This window comes from Hyperoodon ampullatus (assembly GCF_949752795.1).
Source record: "Hyperoodon ampullatus genome assembly, chromosome: X".
NCBI classification, from domain to species: Eukaryota; Metazoa; Chordata; class Mammalia; order Artiodactyla; family Ziphiidae; genus Hyperoodon; species Hyperoodon ampullatus.
The window spans coordinates 80475210-80494792 of NC_136913.1; the positions used below are offsets into that span (position 1 = coordinate 80475210).

At 35.9% G+C, this 19583-nt stretch overlaps 1 protein-coding gene across 1 annotated transcript; it reads right to left on the reverse strand.

The window, feature by feature from the left end:
- Positions 1-4870: 4870 nt before the first annotated feature.
- NAP1L3 (nucleosome assembly protein 1 like 3) lies at positions 4871-6313 on the reverse strand (the record flags this gene model as incomplete). Its single annotated transcript, XM_079728316.1, has 1 exon — positions 4871-6313. One exon carries the CDS (start codon positions 6311-6313, stop codon positions 4871-4873), a length of 1443 nt encoding a protein of 480 aa, XP_079584442.1.
- Positions 6314-19583: the final 13270 nt, after the last annotated feature.

The window sequence follows — 19583 nt, forward strand, 5'->3', positions numbered from 1 at the left end:
AGTGGTATAGCTACCTCAATCCTTACATAAAACTTATTCCAGAAAGATTAAAGCTTTAAATGAAACTATAAGAGTATTCTAAGAAAATATGAGCAATTACAGAAAAAAAAAAAAAAGATCTTGGTGTGGAAAGGCCTTTCTAAACTAAATACCCAAAATCTGTAATGTGGGAAAAAAAGATAAATATGACTTTATTAACATTAAAACACTTCTGCAGGAAATAAAGAAAAAAAAACAACTGAACAAAATCCAAAGGTAAAATATTTCACTATATGCAACATTTTACCTTAATTCATAGACAGTGATTACAATTACCAATCAGTTAGAAAAAGATGCTCCTAACCTAAATGCCCATAAGAAACTGATGAAATACATTATGGTATATTATGTTAAACAGAATGAAGTTTACATGCACTGATATAGAAAGGGTTCCAAAATATATTAAGTGAAAAGTGAAAGGAATAGAATAGTAGTTATGTTAATAAAGATAGATATAGATATTTTCTTTTCATAGGAAATGTGGTTATCTTTGAAGGTAGAATTGTTTAAAATAATTTTTATACTTTTCAGTATATTTTTCAAATTTTCTATAATGAAAATTTGGAATCAAATATAATCAAAAGATGTAATAAAATAATAATAAAGTGATAACTTTCAGTGACGCATACTGCAAAGAAAATATACCTAATCCCCTTTGTTTACATAACTTATGAGTAAAAGATGAGAAAACCACTTATAAACACTAATGTCTATTAGCAACACAGAAGGAAATAACAGCTCCATTATGTTTTTATAAATCCCTCTGTCAGGCAAAATTCAAAAAGATAAGTAATCTAGGAGACTTGATATTAATGTGTTATTAAAAATTCTTAACTCTATGCTACTTTATGCAAATCATAAAATTTCATAATGTACCATAGCATAATAAATAATTTACAGCACAGCAATAAGGTACACCTGGTCCAGGTTGGTTTAAACCCTTCCTACCTCTGAGGTGAGGCAAAACACACACGTGAATTGGCTCTTTAAAGTACTTTTTTCCCAAGTAAATATTAGCTTCAGTGAAGAGTCCTGATAATTTTACCAGTTACTCTCTAAAAGCTATATGATAAAAGGACATCATAAGGACTAAACTACATAGAGGCTTTAGAGAATGTGTTGTGTTCCAGATCTCTTGAAGAGAAGTATATTTCTAAATGCCATGTGTTTTAATACTTAAATATTTCATTTTTAAATTTAAAAGATATACTTCACAAAAAACACAAAACATAAAATTTGAAGTAATGCATAAGTGTGTTGAAGTTATTATACTGCAGATTGTCCTAATCCTTACGCTGGTGGGCACGAACATCTAATCAAGTGAGGACTTATCCTTTTTACAAGAGCTTGCAATTCCTTTTCAAATTCAGCTTCTATCTTATCACTTGACCCCTGAAGCCTTTTGAGGGCAAGGATACCTGTATCGTTAGACCCCGTCAGAATGGGGCACTGGTATCATTTGACTATCCGTGTGGTCCCTTTCTTCACTTAACTCTTCAGCAGTCTCTGCTGCTGCTTAGGAAAACCCCTTCTTATCTGAGTTTGCCACCTTACAGGAAAAGAACAAACTTTTAGAGTGAAGACCCTGGACGCTCAATGCCCAATTCAGGATGGCAAAAACACAAAGGAGAAGGCGGGGACGACTGCAGCGCGGAGGAGGTGACGACCTCTTCGGTCGGGCTCTGGTCAGAGAAGGGAACGGCTGACCTCAGCCTTGAATCACAGCCAAAGGAAACAGCTCGCCGATAAGAAGGCACCGAGGAAGACCCCGTAAAATTCTTCTCAGGCCCATGCACCCAGCCCAGGAGCTTCGTTCCCACCCAGCTCTTCTTTCTGGCATCATTCATTGGTTGAGCGAGTGTGATGGACAAACCTTCAGCCCAACGAACGTGCAAGCCCATCGGGTTTCCCAGCTCTTTTCACCTGTGACTTAGCCTAGGTGGTTGAAGCACCCACCACCCACCGTTTGAATTTCCGGAATCCTAGCTTTTACTGATTCAAAAATCCATGACACCTGCCCGTTCCCCACCCCCACCCCCACCAGACTTAACCTGAAAAGGCAAAGATACCAATATAGGGAGGGGGAAGGGTAAACTGGGACGAAGTGAGATAGTGGCATTGACATATACACACTACCAAATGTAAAATAGATAGCAAGGGGGAAGCAGCTGCATAGAACGGGGAGATCAGCTCGGTGCTTTGTGACCACCTAGAGGGGTGGGATAGGGAGGGTGGGAGGGAGACGCAAGAGGGAGGAGATATGGGGATATATGTACATAGCTGATTCACATTGTTATGCAGCAGAAACTAACACCATTGTAAAGGAATTATACTCCAATAAAGATGTTTAAAAAATAAATAAATAAGTTGTCTTTCGAATTAGCTTCTTACACCCACCCAACTTGATTTGAGACAAGAACTTGTGATAAAATCTAATCAAAGTGATGGACTGGGAGAAAATACACCAATCTATTATACATACAAGGCATATCTTCCTGTAGTATGCTTCTGAATAATTGTTATTATCTACACTGAATAATTGTTATCTGCACTTCTCCTTCTATTTTGCAAATATTCTATAATGTCATGCACTCCTTTAACAATGGAAAATACAGAGCAGGAAGGGGCTAACTACTTCGGTAAGTGTTCTAAGATGAAATAAGGATGTTGCATTCCATGTAGAAGTTTTAAGGGCTCTACTGTCTGTGATGTCTGGCAAGCACAGTATATATTCCATTTGAGAACCTCTGCAGCAGTGAGCCAGGTACATGCTATTTATTATAGTCTTCGATTCGGCACAGACTTATAAGTAAATCTGCTACCACACCCCTCCTTGATGGTTGCAAAAATCTCAGAACTACAAAAAAGTGACTCTCAGAATATCACTGCTATTGCTAAAAGCAATAATTTACTTCCTGATTTTGTATAAATTGTGACCTAAATATCCAAACATGCATGATTGGTTAAATATCTATCTCATAGGTTGGAATATTTTTACATTTATAGACATGGGGGGGAACTATTGTTAAGCAGGGATAAATGCAAGATACTAAACTACATATATGGTGGGATCTGGGAAGACTAGTAGGTACTTTTATGCCTAGAGACCCAGAAATTCCCAAATCCTGTCTTCCTCTTTCCACAGCTCTTTCCTGTAAGGTCTTGGAGGAAAGTATATGCAGTTGGGGAAATGGCAGATGTGAAATAAAATATTATTTGCTGTGCTTGTGACTTTGTGCCCAGTACAAAGCTCTTTGGTAAACTGAGTTTAAGGGGCTTCCTTCTCACAATAAATTCAAACCAAAATCTCCGGATCAAATTACTCTGTAACCAACCACATAGTGCAGAATTGGTGAAAGCATAATGTCACCTATAAGGAAAAATAAACCACACATGGGAATGAGACCTCTTCCCAAGTCATGGTAGAAGGTGGGCCTGGGTCATTTACCCATCCTACTCCCGGAAGTGAAGACAACAACTTATATGGATGTCCTTTCTGGGTGAGGCACTCCTGCCTATCTCCCCTCTTCTCCATCCCTACCTCCTCCCATCCTTTCCACTCCCCACCCTCCTCCCTTCCCTCCTCCCCTCTCCCTTCCTTCTCTCCCCTCCTTTCCCTTCCTCCTCCCTCCCACCCTCTTCTCCTTCCACCCCCCTCCTCACTCTTGTACCCTCCCTCTCCTTTCTCCCTCCCCACTTTCTGTACTTCAACCCTCCTCCCCATTCCTTCATCCCCTCCTCTTCCTCTCTCCCCTATCTTAGTCCTTCTCCCCGTCCCATTTCTCTCCAATCACTGGAATGTGTATCCACCAAAAAAAGAGCTAAGATCTGTGAAATGCATCAGAATGTTCATTATATTGATAATTATATATTTTTAAATGTCCCTTTTCCTAAGGATTCTCTACTTTTTCTATAATAAGCACCATATTTTTTATAATGAGGCAAAACTGGTAGATTTTTATAGCACGATACATTTTGACATTTATTTATTTTAGGTTGTAATAGAAGAACATGAAAAAAAATACCAATGATGTAAAGTGATCATTTCCAGTGAAAGACAAAGTAGAACATATTACAAAGAAAATGTGGTTAGTACCTTTAGTTTACAGTTACACAGGATAAGATGAGCAAACTTTTTAAAAATACTATGTTATATTAACACCTCAGTGGTAAACAATAACTTCATTATGCTTAAATTTATAAACCACTATGGCACATTAACAAACTCACAGTCATATTATATATGGTCTTGATGAACATTATTAAATGTATGCTATTTTTTTCAAGCGGTCAAGTTTCACAATGCACTGTTTTAGTTAGTATAATACTGTATTTCTATAGCAAAGTAATGAAGGCACAGCTAGTACAAGCAGATTTAAACCCTTAGTCTTCTGAGCTGGAAAAAGAAAAAAAAAGTATTTGCATTGATGCTTCAGGAACTTTTTTTTTTCAAGCAAATATTTGTCTCAGTTAACAATTCTGACAGTTTTCACAGCTACATTCTAATAGGAACATGACAAAAGGACTTCACAAAAATCAAAACTTTGTAGCACCAAACTAACATGCTTTAGATAATTGACAACAGTTTACATATTTTGAAGAATATTACACTACAACAGGCTAGATAGAATAAACTGATACTTAGACACTTTAAGACAATATTTTAGGCTACCAAGAAAGTACGAAAATTCAAGACTGTGAGGAATACTAGTGCTGAGGTTACAGGGTAGGTTGTTTGTTTTGTTTTGTTTTTTTTCCAAGACTATATAAACCTACTTCACTTCTGCTTGAAATTTGAGATTCTTGAAAATTCTTTCATGCAGTCTCTTTTTTATTTTCGATATTTCCTGTTTCCATAATCTTTACCAACATCATAGGTACCGTTGACTTCTCCCGTATAGTAATAGATTGATTTCAGGATGACATTATCATGTAAAATTTGACCAATTTCAAAGTCCTCATCAAGGATAGCATCTTCTCGTGGTTCAAGCTTTCCAATTGCAGGAATCTCAGGAGGGCTAAAGAAATTGAAGAATGATGCATTAGGAACCACTCTTGGCTGGGTTTCAACTTCTCCAGTAGCAGTTTTGCGACTCCGGGTGGTTGTCACTGTAACATCCTTTGCTCTTCTCCAATCTATCTTACAGCCTTTGCAATCTTGGATTTCCCAGCCCCAAGAGAAGAAGGGATCATTGTGATCTGGCTTTGACTTTATTATATATGTCTTGGTCAGCACCTCATTTTTGAAGTATGGATTGGGTAGAAAGCAAAATTCAAATGTGTAACTTATAGGCCGGCCAGGTTTTGAGAACTTCAGGCTAACATCGGACAGGAACTTCAGAATGGGCTCATCATACTTTTGAATCATGGGCCCCAGCTTGTCAACATTCTTTAAGACAGTCAGCCAATAGTCGGGAATGCCTTTAGGATCTTCTCTTTTAGGCTTTCCCTTGCGAGCTCTTTTAAGAGCTCTTTCTTTAGGCCTGACCTCAGGAACTCTTTTAGGAGCCTCTTTTCCTGGAGCCCTTGCCTTAGCCTCTGTTACTTTAGGCTGCTCTTTATCTTCTGCCTTTGCCTGGGGGGATTCTTTCGGATCTTCTTTTACTTCAGTCTTGGCCTCCAGAGCATCTTTAGACTCTGCTTTTTCTTCAGCCTTTGCCTCGGGATTTTCTTTCGGAGCTGCATTTTCTTCAGCCTTGACCTCAGGTTTTGCTTTCGGGTCATCCTCCTCTTCCTCACCCTCTAAGGCAGGCATCTCACTAGGGCCTTCTTCCTGCACCTCCTCATCACTGCTGAACACCTCATCCTCCGAATTCCATTCACATTCTTCTTCCGTAGGCTCATATTCTGCATTGATGATTCGAAATCGCCGATCGTACAGAGGCCTATTGAGTTCGGCATATTTTCGTTCGAGATCGTGAATTGCCTTTAAGAACAGGGCGTCTACCTTGTCACATTCATCTTGAATATTTCTGAGCGCCTGCACACGATTTCTAACTGCCCGAGGCAGCTGATCCACGAAACTTCTACCCGACGGAGCCCGCCGCGCACTTCTGGAAGGCCCAGGTACCCTCTTCTTTTTATAGAAGCGGCTGCAGCTACTGCTGCTGCTGCTGCTGTCACTACTACTGCTGCTGCTGCTGCAACTAGTGCTGCTGCTAGAGCTGCTGCTGTCAGATTCTTCCCCAGAATCGCTAGGCGAGCTAGCCACCATCTCTTCATCCACCCCCTGGGCGGCAGGTTCCAAGACCCTGTTAGGATCCGCTTCTGCCATTTTGCAAGCCTGCACACCTCTTAGGGTGGTGACTACCGCGCGCCCACAGATGGGCAGAAAATGACTCACGGATGCTTGGGTGGCGGCGGCGGAGGCTCGGGCTGAGGAGTTGGCAGCGGTGTAGGCAGCAGGAGCGCGGGGCGGGGCGCGGCTGGGCCGAGGAGATCGCAACGGAGGTGACAGCGGCAGCGGAGACCTGGGAGAGAGCGGCGAAGGCAAGGCCTCTCCCAGCTGCAGCTGACGCGGACTGAGGCGTGCCGCAGCCGAATGGCGCAGTGCAAGACCCCGAGATCTCTTCACTGCTTACATCTCGAGCCCCCTCCCCTCACAGTCAGACCTCCAGTTCATTTAGTTCCCAGTGTGCCCTCAGCTCGCACCTCATTTGCTGGGCAAGCTTGATTGACAATCCCTCAGCCCAATGAGTGACCAAACGCACCTCCCCCTCCAGGCTCCGCCCTCCTTCCCAGACGCTCCTTGGTTGCTGAGGCAGACACCCCTGGAAGACGTTTTTTCCCCCCCTCAAAATTCTATCTTTATAGTTTTATAATTACAAAAAAAAAAAGCTTAGATATGAGGTAAAAATACTAGTCATGATTCCTAACAAGGGAAGAGGAATATTCTTCTCCCATCCGCTCATCCTTAATTCCCGCTTGGTTTGTCAGGGGCCTCGTAACAAAAATCTGTTTTTAAAAAATTCGGTGAAAATGTTCCAAGTGGCATCATTGGGTAGTGTGATTATTGATGATTTTTAAAGTTCTTTTTTTTTATCTAATTGTTCTATGAGGATGTATTTTTACACTGGGGGAAAAAGAGGGAGTCGTTTATTGGCGAAGGGGGGAGGGGCTAGAAAGCAGGCATATTGCATTCCACGTAGCAGTTTTAATAAGTGCTGTCTGTGATGTTTGGCAAGCCTGGTTTATATCCATCTACAAGGTTTGCGAACCCATGTTACCGTGAGTCAGTTACACCATTTTTACTATATTTCTCTTTTTAAGCTGGCATATAATAGACCCCATCCTTGCTGCTGATTTGCCACGTAGTCCTTCTCAATGATTGTAACAACCTTATAGATAAAATAAAAAGGCATTCAAATGTTAAGTAGTATTATTTAAAAGCAGACGGTTTGTTCTATACTTTCGTGCAGCAGTTTTCAATTCCACGAATAGCAGGACGGGAGGGGGAATCTGTGCGGATGAAACTGCATCCTCTTTCAGGGTGTTCTTTACATTGTCATCTTCCACCAGTTTCCTTCTAACACTGTAAAATTCTAGCCATACTAAAGTATGATTTACAAGTCCAGTAATATATGAATAAACTTTTGCAAAATGAAGTTTAAAAACAGTATCTGTTCTTTTTATTTACAGGATTCTTTTCTGCAACAGAACAACTCCCTTGGTACAACCAAAAAGACCAGTGTTTACTTTTCATTAAAAGGTAAGGAACATATTTAGCCCATTTTTATGAATGACAAGAATTACCTATCTGTGTTTGAATAAAAATTCACAAGATATAGTCTTTTAAAGACTTAATTGGAAGATATCTTAGTAGTTCTATGGAAGCGGAAAAATCCACGGAGGTGATTTGGAATGCTAATGTAGAAAATAACCTAATTAATCACATTCACTTTCTAAACCTGCTCATAGAATACAAGTAGCAAATTAAAATATAAAATATGATGAATTATTCATTTCAAGTGAGGAAAATATTAAAGTTAGATTAACCCTTATGTTACCTTTTTATTATAGGATTTGTGCTTAGTCATTTAGTCATATTTTTTAAAAGTTAGGAAACACTTTTATTTTCTATTTTGTAAATGAATTTACTTTTATTGTTTATTCCTGGTTGTCAAAGTATGTAAGCATTGTAAGGAAAAATACAATATAGAAAATTCCAATGATAATAAAAACACAATCTTAATCATTTGATAATCATTGTTAGCATTTTGATGCATTTCTTTCCAGAACTTTCTTTGTACATATTCACACCTGCCTGTTTATATATACTGTTTTATCTATGTGACATCATATTATGTCTTGTAATCTGCTCATTTATCAATTAATTGTGACTATACTTTCATAGTAAATGATCAACATCTTATTTTAAAATAGATGCATATTCCATGGAAATATTTGCCTTAATTTATTTAACCAGATTCCTTATTGTAGGGCAGCTACTTCCCAAACCATCTGTCCACTAACATTCATATTTTCTCCTGTTATAAAAATGTTACCCCTGTATACCTACTATATGCACTTGTAAAAATTAGTCATATGATGAATCCCTAGAAATGGGAGTGCTGGAATAAGTTGCATGCTTATTTTACTCTTTGATACATATTGCCAAACTTCTCTCCAGAAAAATTATCACAATTTACAGTCCCACCAACAATGCATGAGTCATTTATTTAGTCATTCAACTAATATATTTTTGTGCCTGCCATGTGCCAGGCACCTGTGGTAGAGGATGATGATATAATGCTGAATATAACTTGCTGGGTACATATCCTTTCATTTTATAATTTTAATTAAAACATATACTATGGAAACAATGACTTAAATCAATGAAGTTATGCTGTAAATATTGTTATACAGATTATTATTTTCCTTTAAAATGATGGACGTATTTTGGTAATGAATGCACTTATATTTTATAGTACTTTAATGGTTTCATATACATGTTAAACTTTGTACCAACAAGAATTAGTATTTTGGAGTTAGCAATGAGTTAGGGATTCAGACTTTTTTAATGTATTTTTATTAGCTAGTTAATTTTCTTAGTACCACTTATTTGATAATCTTTCTGTCTCACACTTATTTGAAATACCACCTTTTCTGTATTAACTGAATTGTTTGGTTCTGTTTCTGAGTTCTGATTTCTGATGCAATGTCCATAATTTATCTGAAAATAACTGAGGCAGTTTTTTAATAACTTTATCTTTCCTGAAAATAATATAGGTTGAAAAAAGTCAGTACATTGAAATCCAAATAAGAAATTTAAAATAACTCAAAATATGCTGAGATAATCACTATTCACATTTTAATAAACATCTCCAAATTAATTTATTATTATGCATTTCTACTTCTTAGATTACTGGTAAGATTGAATGTCTTTTCATATGTTTATTGTCCACTTGGGAATTGCTTATTCATATCCTTTGCTTGTTTTTCGACTGAATTGAGAAAGAAACTAATCAGTGGTGAAATCCTAAGGGTAAAATTATTTTGACCTTGATTTAAGACAACTGTGACTCCTTTAGAAAATACCCCTCTTCTGATTTATGATATTGGACAAATGTGACTCAACTACAACTTTCATCCTAAAATTATCTACTTAGAGGCTTGTTTAGATGCTTTTCAAGAATTAATACTTAATCTTTCACACCAATACAGAAAAGTCTGGAATGGAACAGGGAGAATAAAAAGAGAAAAAAATCTTGTAAATAAACTTCATACAAAGATAATATATTAATGAGCTATTCTGATTTTTGATTGGAAGTCTGTTGTCCCAAGCCATAGATTTTAGGTGCTTTTTTCTAACAACGGTCTACTTTTGGTGTGTATGCAATACTTTATGTATCTCATAACACACTTTTATTTTTGTAGCTTTTTTGGTCTATTAGTTAACTTAATTTTATAATGTCAGGTCCCTAAAAGAAAATAAATTTTATATTCATATAATGAATATAATTTATGTATAATGCCATATTTTTTCTATTTTTATAAGGATTTGTGCTAGCATATAATACGCTATTTTTCTTCATAAGGCTATCTATAAATTACTTGCATAGTAATATGATCTCTGTTCCATTATTTTGTAATATTCTTTTTGGAAGGTTAAATGTTCATAGTTCTACATGAGATGATGCTTAACACAGAATCTATTGGTATATTCCAAGCTGAACATGGCTCTTGGACATCTGTTTACACCTTCCCTGTTATGAACATGTACACAATCCCACCCACCACCCCTGCCACACAAAAACACATACATAATACACAATGAAAACTGCTGTAGCATTATCTTTTGCTGTAGATGTTTAAGAAGCCAAGCATTGCAAATTCATTTATTTTTGGACTTATTGTTTGGTGTTCTTTTTTTTTTTTTTTTTTTTTTGGTTCATCTAGACAGATTTTATCTGAATAAACAAGTTAATTCTTTCTTAAAACAATTTTATTGGAGTACAGTTGACCCTTGAACAACACAGGTTTGAACTGCATGGACCCACTTATACACAAATTTTTTTCAGTAAATACTACAGTACTACACAAGCTGCAGTTACTTGAATCCCTGAATGCAAAACCGTGGATACTGTGGCAGGCTATAAAGTTATACAAGATTTTCGACTCTGAAGAGGATAGGTGCCCCTAACCCCCGAGTTGTTCAAGGGTCACCTGTGCAATAGATATAATCGTACATAAAGTGTACAATTTGCTAAGTTTTGATAAATCTATACGCCTGTGAAGTCATCACCACAGTCAATATAATGAACATTTTCATCACCCCCAAAAGTTTCATCATGCCCTACGCCATCCCTAGGCAACCACTGATCATCTCTCTGTTTCTATAGATTGGCTTGCATTTTCTAGAATGTTATATAAATGGAATCATGCAATATATCCCCTTTTTGCTTATCTTCTTTCACTTAGCATAATTATTTTTATATTTTTCCATATTGTTATGTGCATAAGGAGTCATTTTCCTATTTTGTTACTGAGTAGTTACCCATTGCTTGGATATATCACAATTTGTTGATGGGCATTTGTGTTTTGTGTTTTGGGCTATTATGTATAAAGCTGCTATGTTCATTTGTGTATAAGTCTTTGTATGGACATATAGTTTCATTTCCTTTAGAAAAATACCTAGATGTGGAATGACTGGATCACATGGTATGTGTATGTTTAACTTTTAAGAAATTAGCTCTTTTCCAAAGTGATTGTACAATTTTGCATTCCCACCACGAGTACCAACACTTGGTATGGTCAGTCTTTTTAAATTTAACCATTCTAATAGGTATGTAAGAGTATCTCATTGTGGTTTTACTTTGCACTTCCCTAATGACTAATGATGTTGAACATCTTTTTGTGTACTGATTTACCATCTACTTATCTTGTTTGTTGAAGTATCTATTCATATTTTACCCATTTTTCTGTTAAGTTGTTGTCTTACTATTGAGTTTTGAGAATTCATTTTCTAATCTGGATACAAGTCCTTTATCAGGTATAAGCTCTGCAAATATTTTCTCCCAATCCATGAATTTTTTTCATCCTCTTAAAAAAAAGGAAAAACTGAAAAAGTGCCTTTCACAGTTTTTCAAAGAACAAAAATTTGTAATTTTGATAGAGTCCAATATATCATCATTTTTTTCATTTTATGAGCCATGCTTTTTTTAACATCTTTATCAGAGTATAATTGCTTTATAATGTTGTGTTACTTTCTGCTGTATAACAAAGTGAATCAGCTATATGTATTTTTGTATCCCCATATCCCCTCTTGCATCTCACACCCTCCCTAACCCACCCCTCTAGGTGGTCACAAAGCACCGAGCTGATCTCCCTGTGCTATGTGGTTTCTTCCCACTAGCTATCTATTTTACATTTGGTTGTGTATATATGTCATTGCTACTCTCTCACTTCATCCCAGCTTTCCCTTCCCCCTCCCCGTGTCCTCAAGTCCATTCTCTATGTCTGCGTCTGTATTCCTGTCCTGGCCCTAGGTCCCCATGCTTTTGGTATCATCTTTGCCTGGCCCAAGGTCACAAGGATATTCTTCTATCTTTTTTTAAAGTTTTATACTTTTAGGTTTTATATTTCAATCTGATCTATTTTTGTATGTGGTAGAAGATGTGGATTGAAATTCTTTTTTTTCTTTTTTGCAAATGGATAACCAACTCTTCCAGCATCATTTGTTACAAAAACTCCTTTCTCTACTGAACTACTTTTGCACCTTCATCAAAAATTTGTTGTCCATATATGTGTGGGTGTATGTTGTACTCTCTATTCTGTTCCCTTTTGCACTGATTTTAATCACCTATTTGGTAAATATTTGTTAGGTCTATTTGAGAGGAAAATAGAACCAAATTGTAGGATAACGGAATTTCATTGCAGTGGAGACAGTTATAGAAGGTGGATCTTCATCCTTGGCCTTTCATTTCTGCTCTCAAATATCTGAGAGAACGAGGCAAATAACAACAGTAATAACCTAGAAAACCAATCAACACAAGAAACTTCAAATGCTCTTCTAGTTTCTGGAGTTGCCAGTGTGTAGCTGTCTATAATCCAGCCACAGGAATGGTAGCTAGCATTATTCAGGAGTACAAATAATGCCTCTGTTTTTCTCGCCTTGGTTAAGAGAGACCTCTTTGGTAAAATTAAATAGACAGCTTTTTCAAGCTGTTAATAAATTATGGTTTAAAAAGGAATAGTAATAAAAATTGGTTAGTATTTCACACTACTGTTTTTCAAATCAAAATTATATCATTCCATACTCATTCCTAAAATAAGGGTACACACAAATGAATAGAATATGGTATATAGCTATAACATTTTATTTATTTTTTTAAGAAACTTGATTTAATAAACATATCAAACTTTGTACCAATGAACATGCATAACCTTTTTTGACACAAATGGAATATTCCCCCATAACATTAGATTTTTAAAAAGAAATATTTGTGAATTACATTTCTGGCATTATAAACTTAACTGCATGTAATTTAAGAGAACAGTTACAATTAATGCAATAGCAGAAAAGGAAAATCAGTTACTAATTTGGATATTTATTCTAATGCTGGTTTTCAACTTAAAAATAGCATACATTGTTCAAAAATGTAAATCCACATCACAGAGAAACACTTTTACAAGGACACTCAAGAATCTTGTGCCCACTGTACTCATTTGAAGAATCCTCACATCAAAACTTAAATAAAGCAAACCTTTTTAATCGCAAGTTTGGAAGCATGCATTTTATTTCATTCGACTAAAAAGGGAGGAAAAATTCAAAGGATTTGAATGGTGAGCAATGTCCATGCATGTATGTATGACTACCATAACTATTTCTAAATTTTGTATTATATTTGGACAATGTAGAACAAGCACAAATGATATTTTCTGCAATTTTTCATCCAGAATGCCCAAATATATTTAATTAATTTGATTAAGTGCGTCCTCTGAGAAAAAGTAAGTCTTACAGAATTGCAGATATTCCTCCTGGTGGGAACAAATACCTATTCCACAGCTCTTCAGAGGTGATGGTCATTTTTGTATCAAACAACATACACATAATTTTAAAAACCCTTTCTTAGAGTTTAAAAGAGTAGAATCTCAATAATAATCAAGTTTCAGTGTTTGATTTCCTTAGTGAGATTTTATGACCTAAGTGATTTTAGTACAGGTTCTGGAGTCAGAATTGCTGGGCTTGAATCCTGATTTTTCCTCTTACTAGTTGTATTAGATATTGGGCAAGCTAACTCACTTTTATTACCTCTATTCTTCCTCTCTAAAATGGGGCTATGGACTTTCCTGGTAGCACAGTGGTTAAGAATCCACCTGCCAATTCAGGGGACACGGGTTTGATCCCTGGTCCGAGGAGATCACACATGCCGTGGAGCATCTAAGCCCTTGCACCACAACTACTGAGCCTGCACTCTAGAGCCTGTGAGCCACAACTGCTGAGCCCATGCACCACAACTACTGAGGCCCGTGTGCCCTAGAGCCCGTGCTCTGCAACAACTGAATCCACGGGCCACAACTACTGAAGCCATGCGCTCTATGGCCCACTTGCTGCAACTACTGAGCAACTACTGAAGCCCAAACACCTAGAGCCTGTGCTCCACAACAAGGAGAAGCCACCGCAATGAAGAGCCTGTGCACCACACGAAAAGTAGGCCCTGCTCGGCACAACTAGGGGAAGGCTGCACACAGCAGTGAAGACCCAATGCAGCCAAAAATAAAAATTAAAAATTAATTAGTTAAAATTAATTTAAAATAAATAAATAAAATAAAATGGGGCTAAAAATGGCACATAGATCTCAAATTCAACATTTTTTACTATTTTTCATAATATTATTGATCAAGATTATGTGTAAAGGGACCTTTCTTATTATATAGTCTCAAGCCACTCATAGCATTTCTTTGTGACTATACTGTGTATTCTATTTTGGAAACAGCATGGGCCTCTACAAATAGAGATTTTCCAACTCAAATATGCATGAGGGTGGAACTTTCATGGATGTTGTCAACTCCTTGATATTAATAATAATATTAGGTCCTGATAGTTCTAAAGTCAAATAGCCACTCATCCTGCTTGGCATTGTCTACCTACAGAATGTCTCCTGTTATTTCAAAGAAAAAAAAATCAACACAATTTTAAATAAAACTCAAACCAAGTGTTATTTTAGTGTTTTACAGCACACACAGCCCCCTTTCTTTCTTGAGAGCTTTCAAACTTCCTGATAGTCCTAAATTATTCATCTTCATTATCTAAACCTCAAACGCATATCATGTTTATTTTTGATACCTTTTATTTTTTATTCCACTATAAAGGTTAAGAGTGTAAAATTTGCATACAATTAATTACATACATCTTAAAATATAATAAAATAACTCCCAATGTGTTAAATAATGATCTCTGTTCTTGATATTAATAACATATTTTTTAACTTTTTACGTGTTGGTTAATTGTAGAGTACTGTGCACTGTGACTTAATTTTAAATACCCACCTAATACCTTAGACTTTCCTGTCTCATTTCTATTGCTTAGAGTATTGGTGTCAAGCCTAACTAACAACTGGTGAAAATATTGTCCTTGTTGGAAATGGAAGGGATTTTGAAATGATCTAGTCCAATCTCCTTATACAGACTGGGAAAACTGAGGCCTTCCTTATTAGATGGACATTCTAGGACTTTCCATGTATTCGTCACTACAAACAATTCTGCAGTTAACACACTTTTACATATATTATTATGTATGCAAAAAGTCATTTTCACAAATGTTAATGTTTTTGGTTTAGGGGCAAATTAAGGAGTAAATAAAGATTGTTCAGGTCCTCTAATAATGGATGATTACCCGAAGCATAAGCATTGTATAGTAAGTATACATAGTTGTCACTGAATAATAATAACTAACTTTATCACTTTCATGCATCAGACACTGGACTAAGTGCTTTATTTTTAGTATTTTAATGAACCCATTGAGGGGTTCATTATCATCCTTATACTATCCTTGTATGACATCTTCATCTCATCCTTAGTATCATATCCTCAATGAGGATACTGAGACTAAGTGAATAACTTGTTCAAGGTCACACAGTTTATAATCAAAAAAGCCCGGATGTGAAACCAGATGGTTTGATTCCAGAAGCTGAGTTCTTAACCACTCTACTGTACCATCTTTAATGAACAGAAGTGAATGAACTCTTGGACAGAGGCACTAGAACTGGAGTTAAGTGACAGCCCTGGCCACTTTCCATTCCTCTGGTAATAGTTATGTCCTCATGGTATTAGCACCTATAGGGGCATCAGTACTCAAGTTACTCTGACTTACAAGAGACTTAGCTTGAACTGACAAGGTATACTAGAACAAGCTAGTTTAATGAAAAAGATGGTTTTCATTCAATTTAACATGCCTAATGACTTTATTTGGTTAACAGCCAAACACTGGGAGGTCAGAACTTAAAGTAAATGCCAATGTATTCAATCCACAGTTAAATGAAAAATATCCTAGGAATTTTTCCATTTATTATCCCCAGCAGCAAAGGAACCTGTACTTCAAGGAGCCTGAAGATATGACCTGAAGCTACCCATTGAAAGCAGGAAACTCCCTTGAAATCTATACATTTTATCTATACGTTTCTTTTCAATATTTGACTTGTGTTCCCTAATTTATTGACATAGTTTTTATATAAGATTCCTGGTCCCTGAGTAAAACTGACACCCAGGATGATGCATTATGATGATCCACTCCATTTTCCTGGGTTTCAGGCAACAGCACAGGCTCTGGGGTCAGACTGCCTGGATTTAAATCCTTCCGCTTACTGTCTGTATAACTCTAGACAAGTCACACATCTCCAACTCTCAGTTTTCTTTTAAAAAGAGGATGATGATAGGAATAGCCCTATTGGGTTGTTACATAAGCATTAAGGGGCTAATCTGTGTAAATTATTTATTCATATGCATAAAGGTTCTATAAGTGCTGTCTGTTATTATACCATTCACAGGGCTGCATAGAGATGCCTATCCCAGTTATGTATCATCCAGGGCCAAGGCTAATAAGTTTAATTAGCTTGAGTTCCTGTGTTTTATATGCGAACCATACCTTTCAACTTAGAAGATAAGTTAAATTTGCCTTGTGACCCAAAGTCACATTTTGTTGTTAAAGTGAAAACTAATATCCTTGGTTTATTGTCCACTGTGGCAGGCTTTTCATTTAAATTACATGCTTATCATGTAGTAAAGACTAATGCTTCAGCAAATCTACTTAGTATTAATACTTTCAAGGTGAAGATAGCTAACTCTTCACTCTTCTGTAACTCATCAATGAAAGAAAAGAGGCGAGGAAATGACATCATGACTGACTACAAGCGAGAAAATGAACAGGATGGCTAATGAACTCATTGTTTTAGTTATCAAAAAATCTATTTAATACAGAGAAAGAAACAAGAAATGCAACCATAAACTCTCCAGATTCATAGCTGTGTTTTAGTGACTCTTTTAAAACAGTTGTAACCAAAATTTCAAAATTATGATATTGACCAGTTTTGTCTGTCTTGTTTTATAACCAATGTTTGTCTGTCTAAAAGACTAATTAAGCATTGTTTGTTTAGAGGTAACCAAATGCTCTAATTAACACAATTTCATTATCTGGCATCATGAGAATGTGTCTAACCTTCTTTGGAAGAAAGGTTAAAAATGGCAGAGACAGAATTACATGAATTATTAGACTACATGACCAATCTGCTTACAGTGCTCTCCATGCTGCTCCTTAGTTTCTAATATATGCTATACATAGTGTTTTGAAAAGTCTCCCTGAAAATACTAATCCTATCCCTGTTCTAATCCCAAAGTTTTGGTGATACTCCACTGTCTGGAATCAGATCTGTGCATATAAGTATAAGCTGTATCTGGTGACCTTGGGCAAATCTTTCAACTCCCTTTGCCCCAGTATCCTTATCTGTGAAATGAGGATACTAATAGTACCTTCCCCATAGAACCATGGTGAGCTTTAAATAACATAATACATGTAAAAATCCTTTGAACATGGTGAGTGCTCTATCAGTGAATTCTAACTTCCTTACTAAACTTATCTTTTCCAGGAATGCTTGCCCAGTGGGATGTAGTTCTTCAACTCTTCATTTATTTCAGGGCTTATTTACTGAAGCTACATTAAAATTTTGTATACTTTTTGATAAACATTATAACAGAACCACATAGCCACATTTCTTTTACAAACACACGTTCTTTCCCCAAGTATATTTTAAATTTCCCTAGGACGGGGACTGAGATATTTTCTTGTATGTAACTCTCCCTCCTCACACAGAGTATTGCTCTGCACAAGAACAAACTTAGTACTAAAAAAACAACTTCTTAAACTAATGAACTGGATTCCTGAGAGCAGGAGTGTTTCTACTTGCTGCTGAAGTAAAAAACATTTTTAGCCTTTAATTACATCCTACTTTTATATAACAATTGTCCTATCTCCTAAATATGCCAGATTTACTGGTGCATGCCTGCCATGCAGCAAATCACATTAGTTTAGTACATTTTCAGTATATAAAGAATTAGATTTTAGCAACCAACTTCTAAATAAGAGCACCTCACATACTTTATTAATAGCTAGGAGACTATGCAGAGTCTTTAGAAGAAAAATTCTGGAATTTAATGAGGATCTATAATATTAAATTAAAATATCTCTTGACTTAACCCTCTGTTTCATTAGTATTTTCTTTCATAAGACAAGATTTCTAGAAAATAATTATCTGAAAATTTCTTTACAAAGAATCAGCATTTAAAGGAAAATATATATCAAAATATCAGGGCATCTCCTTTTAATAAATTATACTCTGGATATCATAAAAATAGCCACAAATTAAGTTTCAGCTAAGTAAGATGAATAAGCTCTAGAGATCTGCTGTATAATATCGTACATATAGTCAACAATAATGTACACTTAAAATTTGTTAAGAGGATAGATCTCATGTTAAGAGTTCTTATCACAATAAAATAATTTTTTGAAAAGGCTACTCTGAGAACCAGATTTTGTTTGTTACCAGAGCCTTGCTGTTTGAATTAAGCATCTACATGTCACATTGAATTTTCCTTTCTTGTAGCATATGAAGAAACAAATTCCCCAATTTCTTTATTATTTAAAAGGTACTTTTCCTTGGGAAGTCAAGTTTTTTTTAACACAGAAAATTGGGAAAATGCCAGAAACTAGGGCTTGAGAACACATCTGCCTTGGTAACAGAACAAAAGAGCTGGTTTTCAATATGTGCAAAAGATGCCCACAGTAGAGTGTCAAATGAAAAAGCCAAGTCGCAAAGCAATATCTGCAGTATGATCTCATCTATGTAAAAAATACATATAAAAAGGTACATATATGGAGTGTGCATGTGTGTATGTTTTCATACTCATAGAAAAATGTCTGAAAATATACACACCAAACTGATGTAATTAGGTAGAAGAAAAAGCTTTAAACTTTTCTTTTTCTATTCTGAAGTACTTTTTGAATTTTAAAATAATGAGCATATATTATTTTTGTAACTAAAAAGGAAAAAGTTAAGGCAACAATGAATAACGTTGTTTGTGCAAAGTTTGGGTTGTTGTTTAGTCAAGCAAAGTGTATATGGAGAGCTTGAGTACTGTCCCAATTATTGCTTTTGCAAAGTATGAAGTATCTTTTGCTTGAGCAGCACTTATATAGCCTGATCTGTATACATTTCTTTCATTCAAATTGTTTCCTTTCCTCTTATTTAAAAACTCATATCATTTTTCCTATTGACTTGTACAGCCATTTTTAATTGAGAAAATGACTCTTGCTTCTAGAGGCTCAGGTTGTCTGGAAAATGAAGGTATGAGTAGATTAACCATTCTTCTGAGAAATTTATTTTTATCTTTGTGGGGAAAACTTAGGTCAATTCTTAAAAATAACTATTTGGATTTTGATATCCTTTCTTTCTTTCCTGTGGTTTTGTGATGATTTGAAGAAATTTAAAGCCATAAAATATTGCTTGATCATAAAATCACTAGGCAAATTGCATTTTTCTGCAAATGATGTA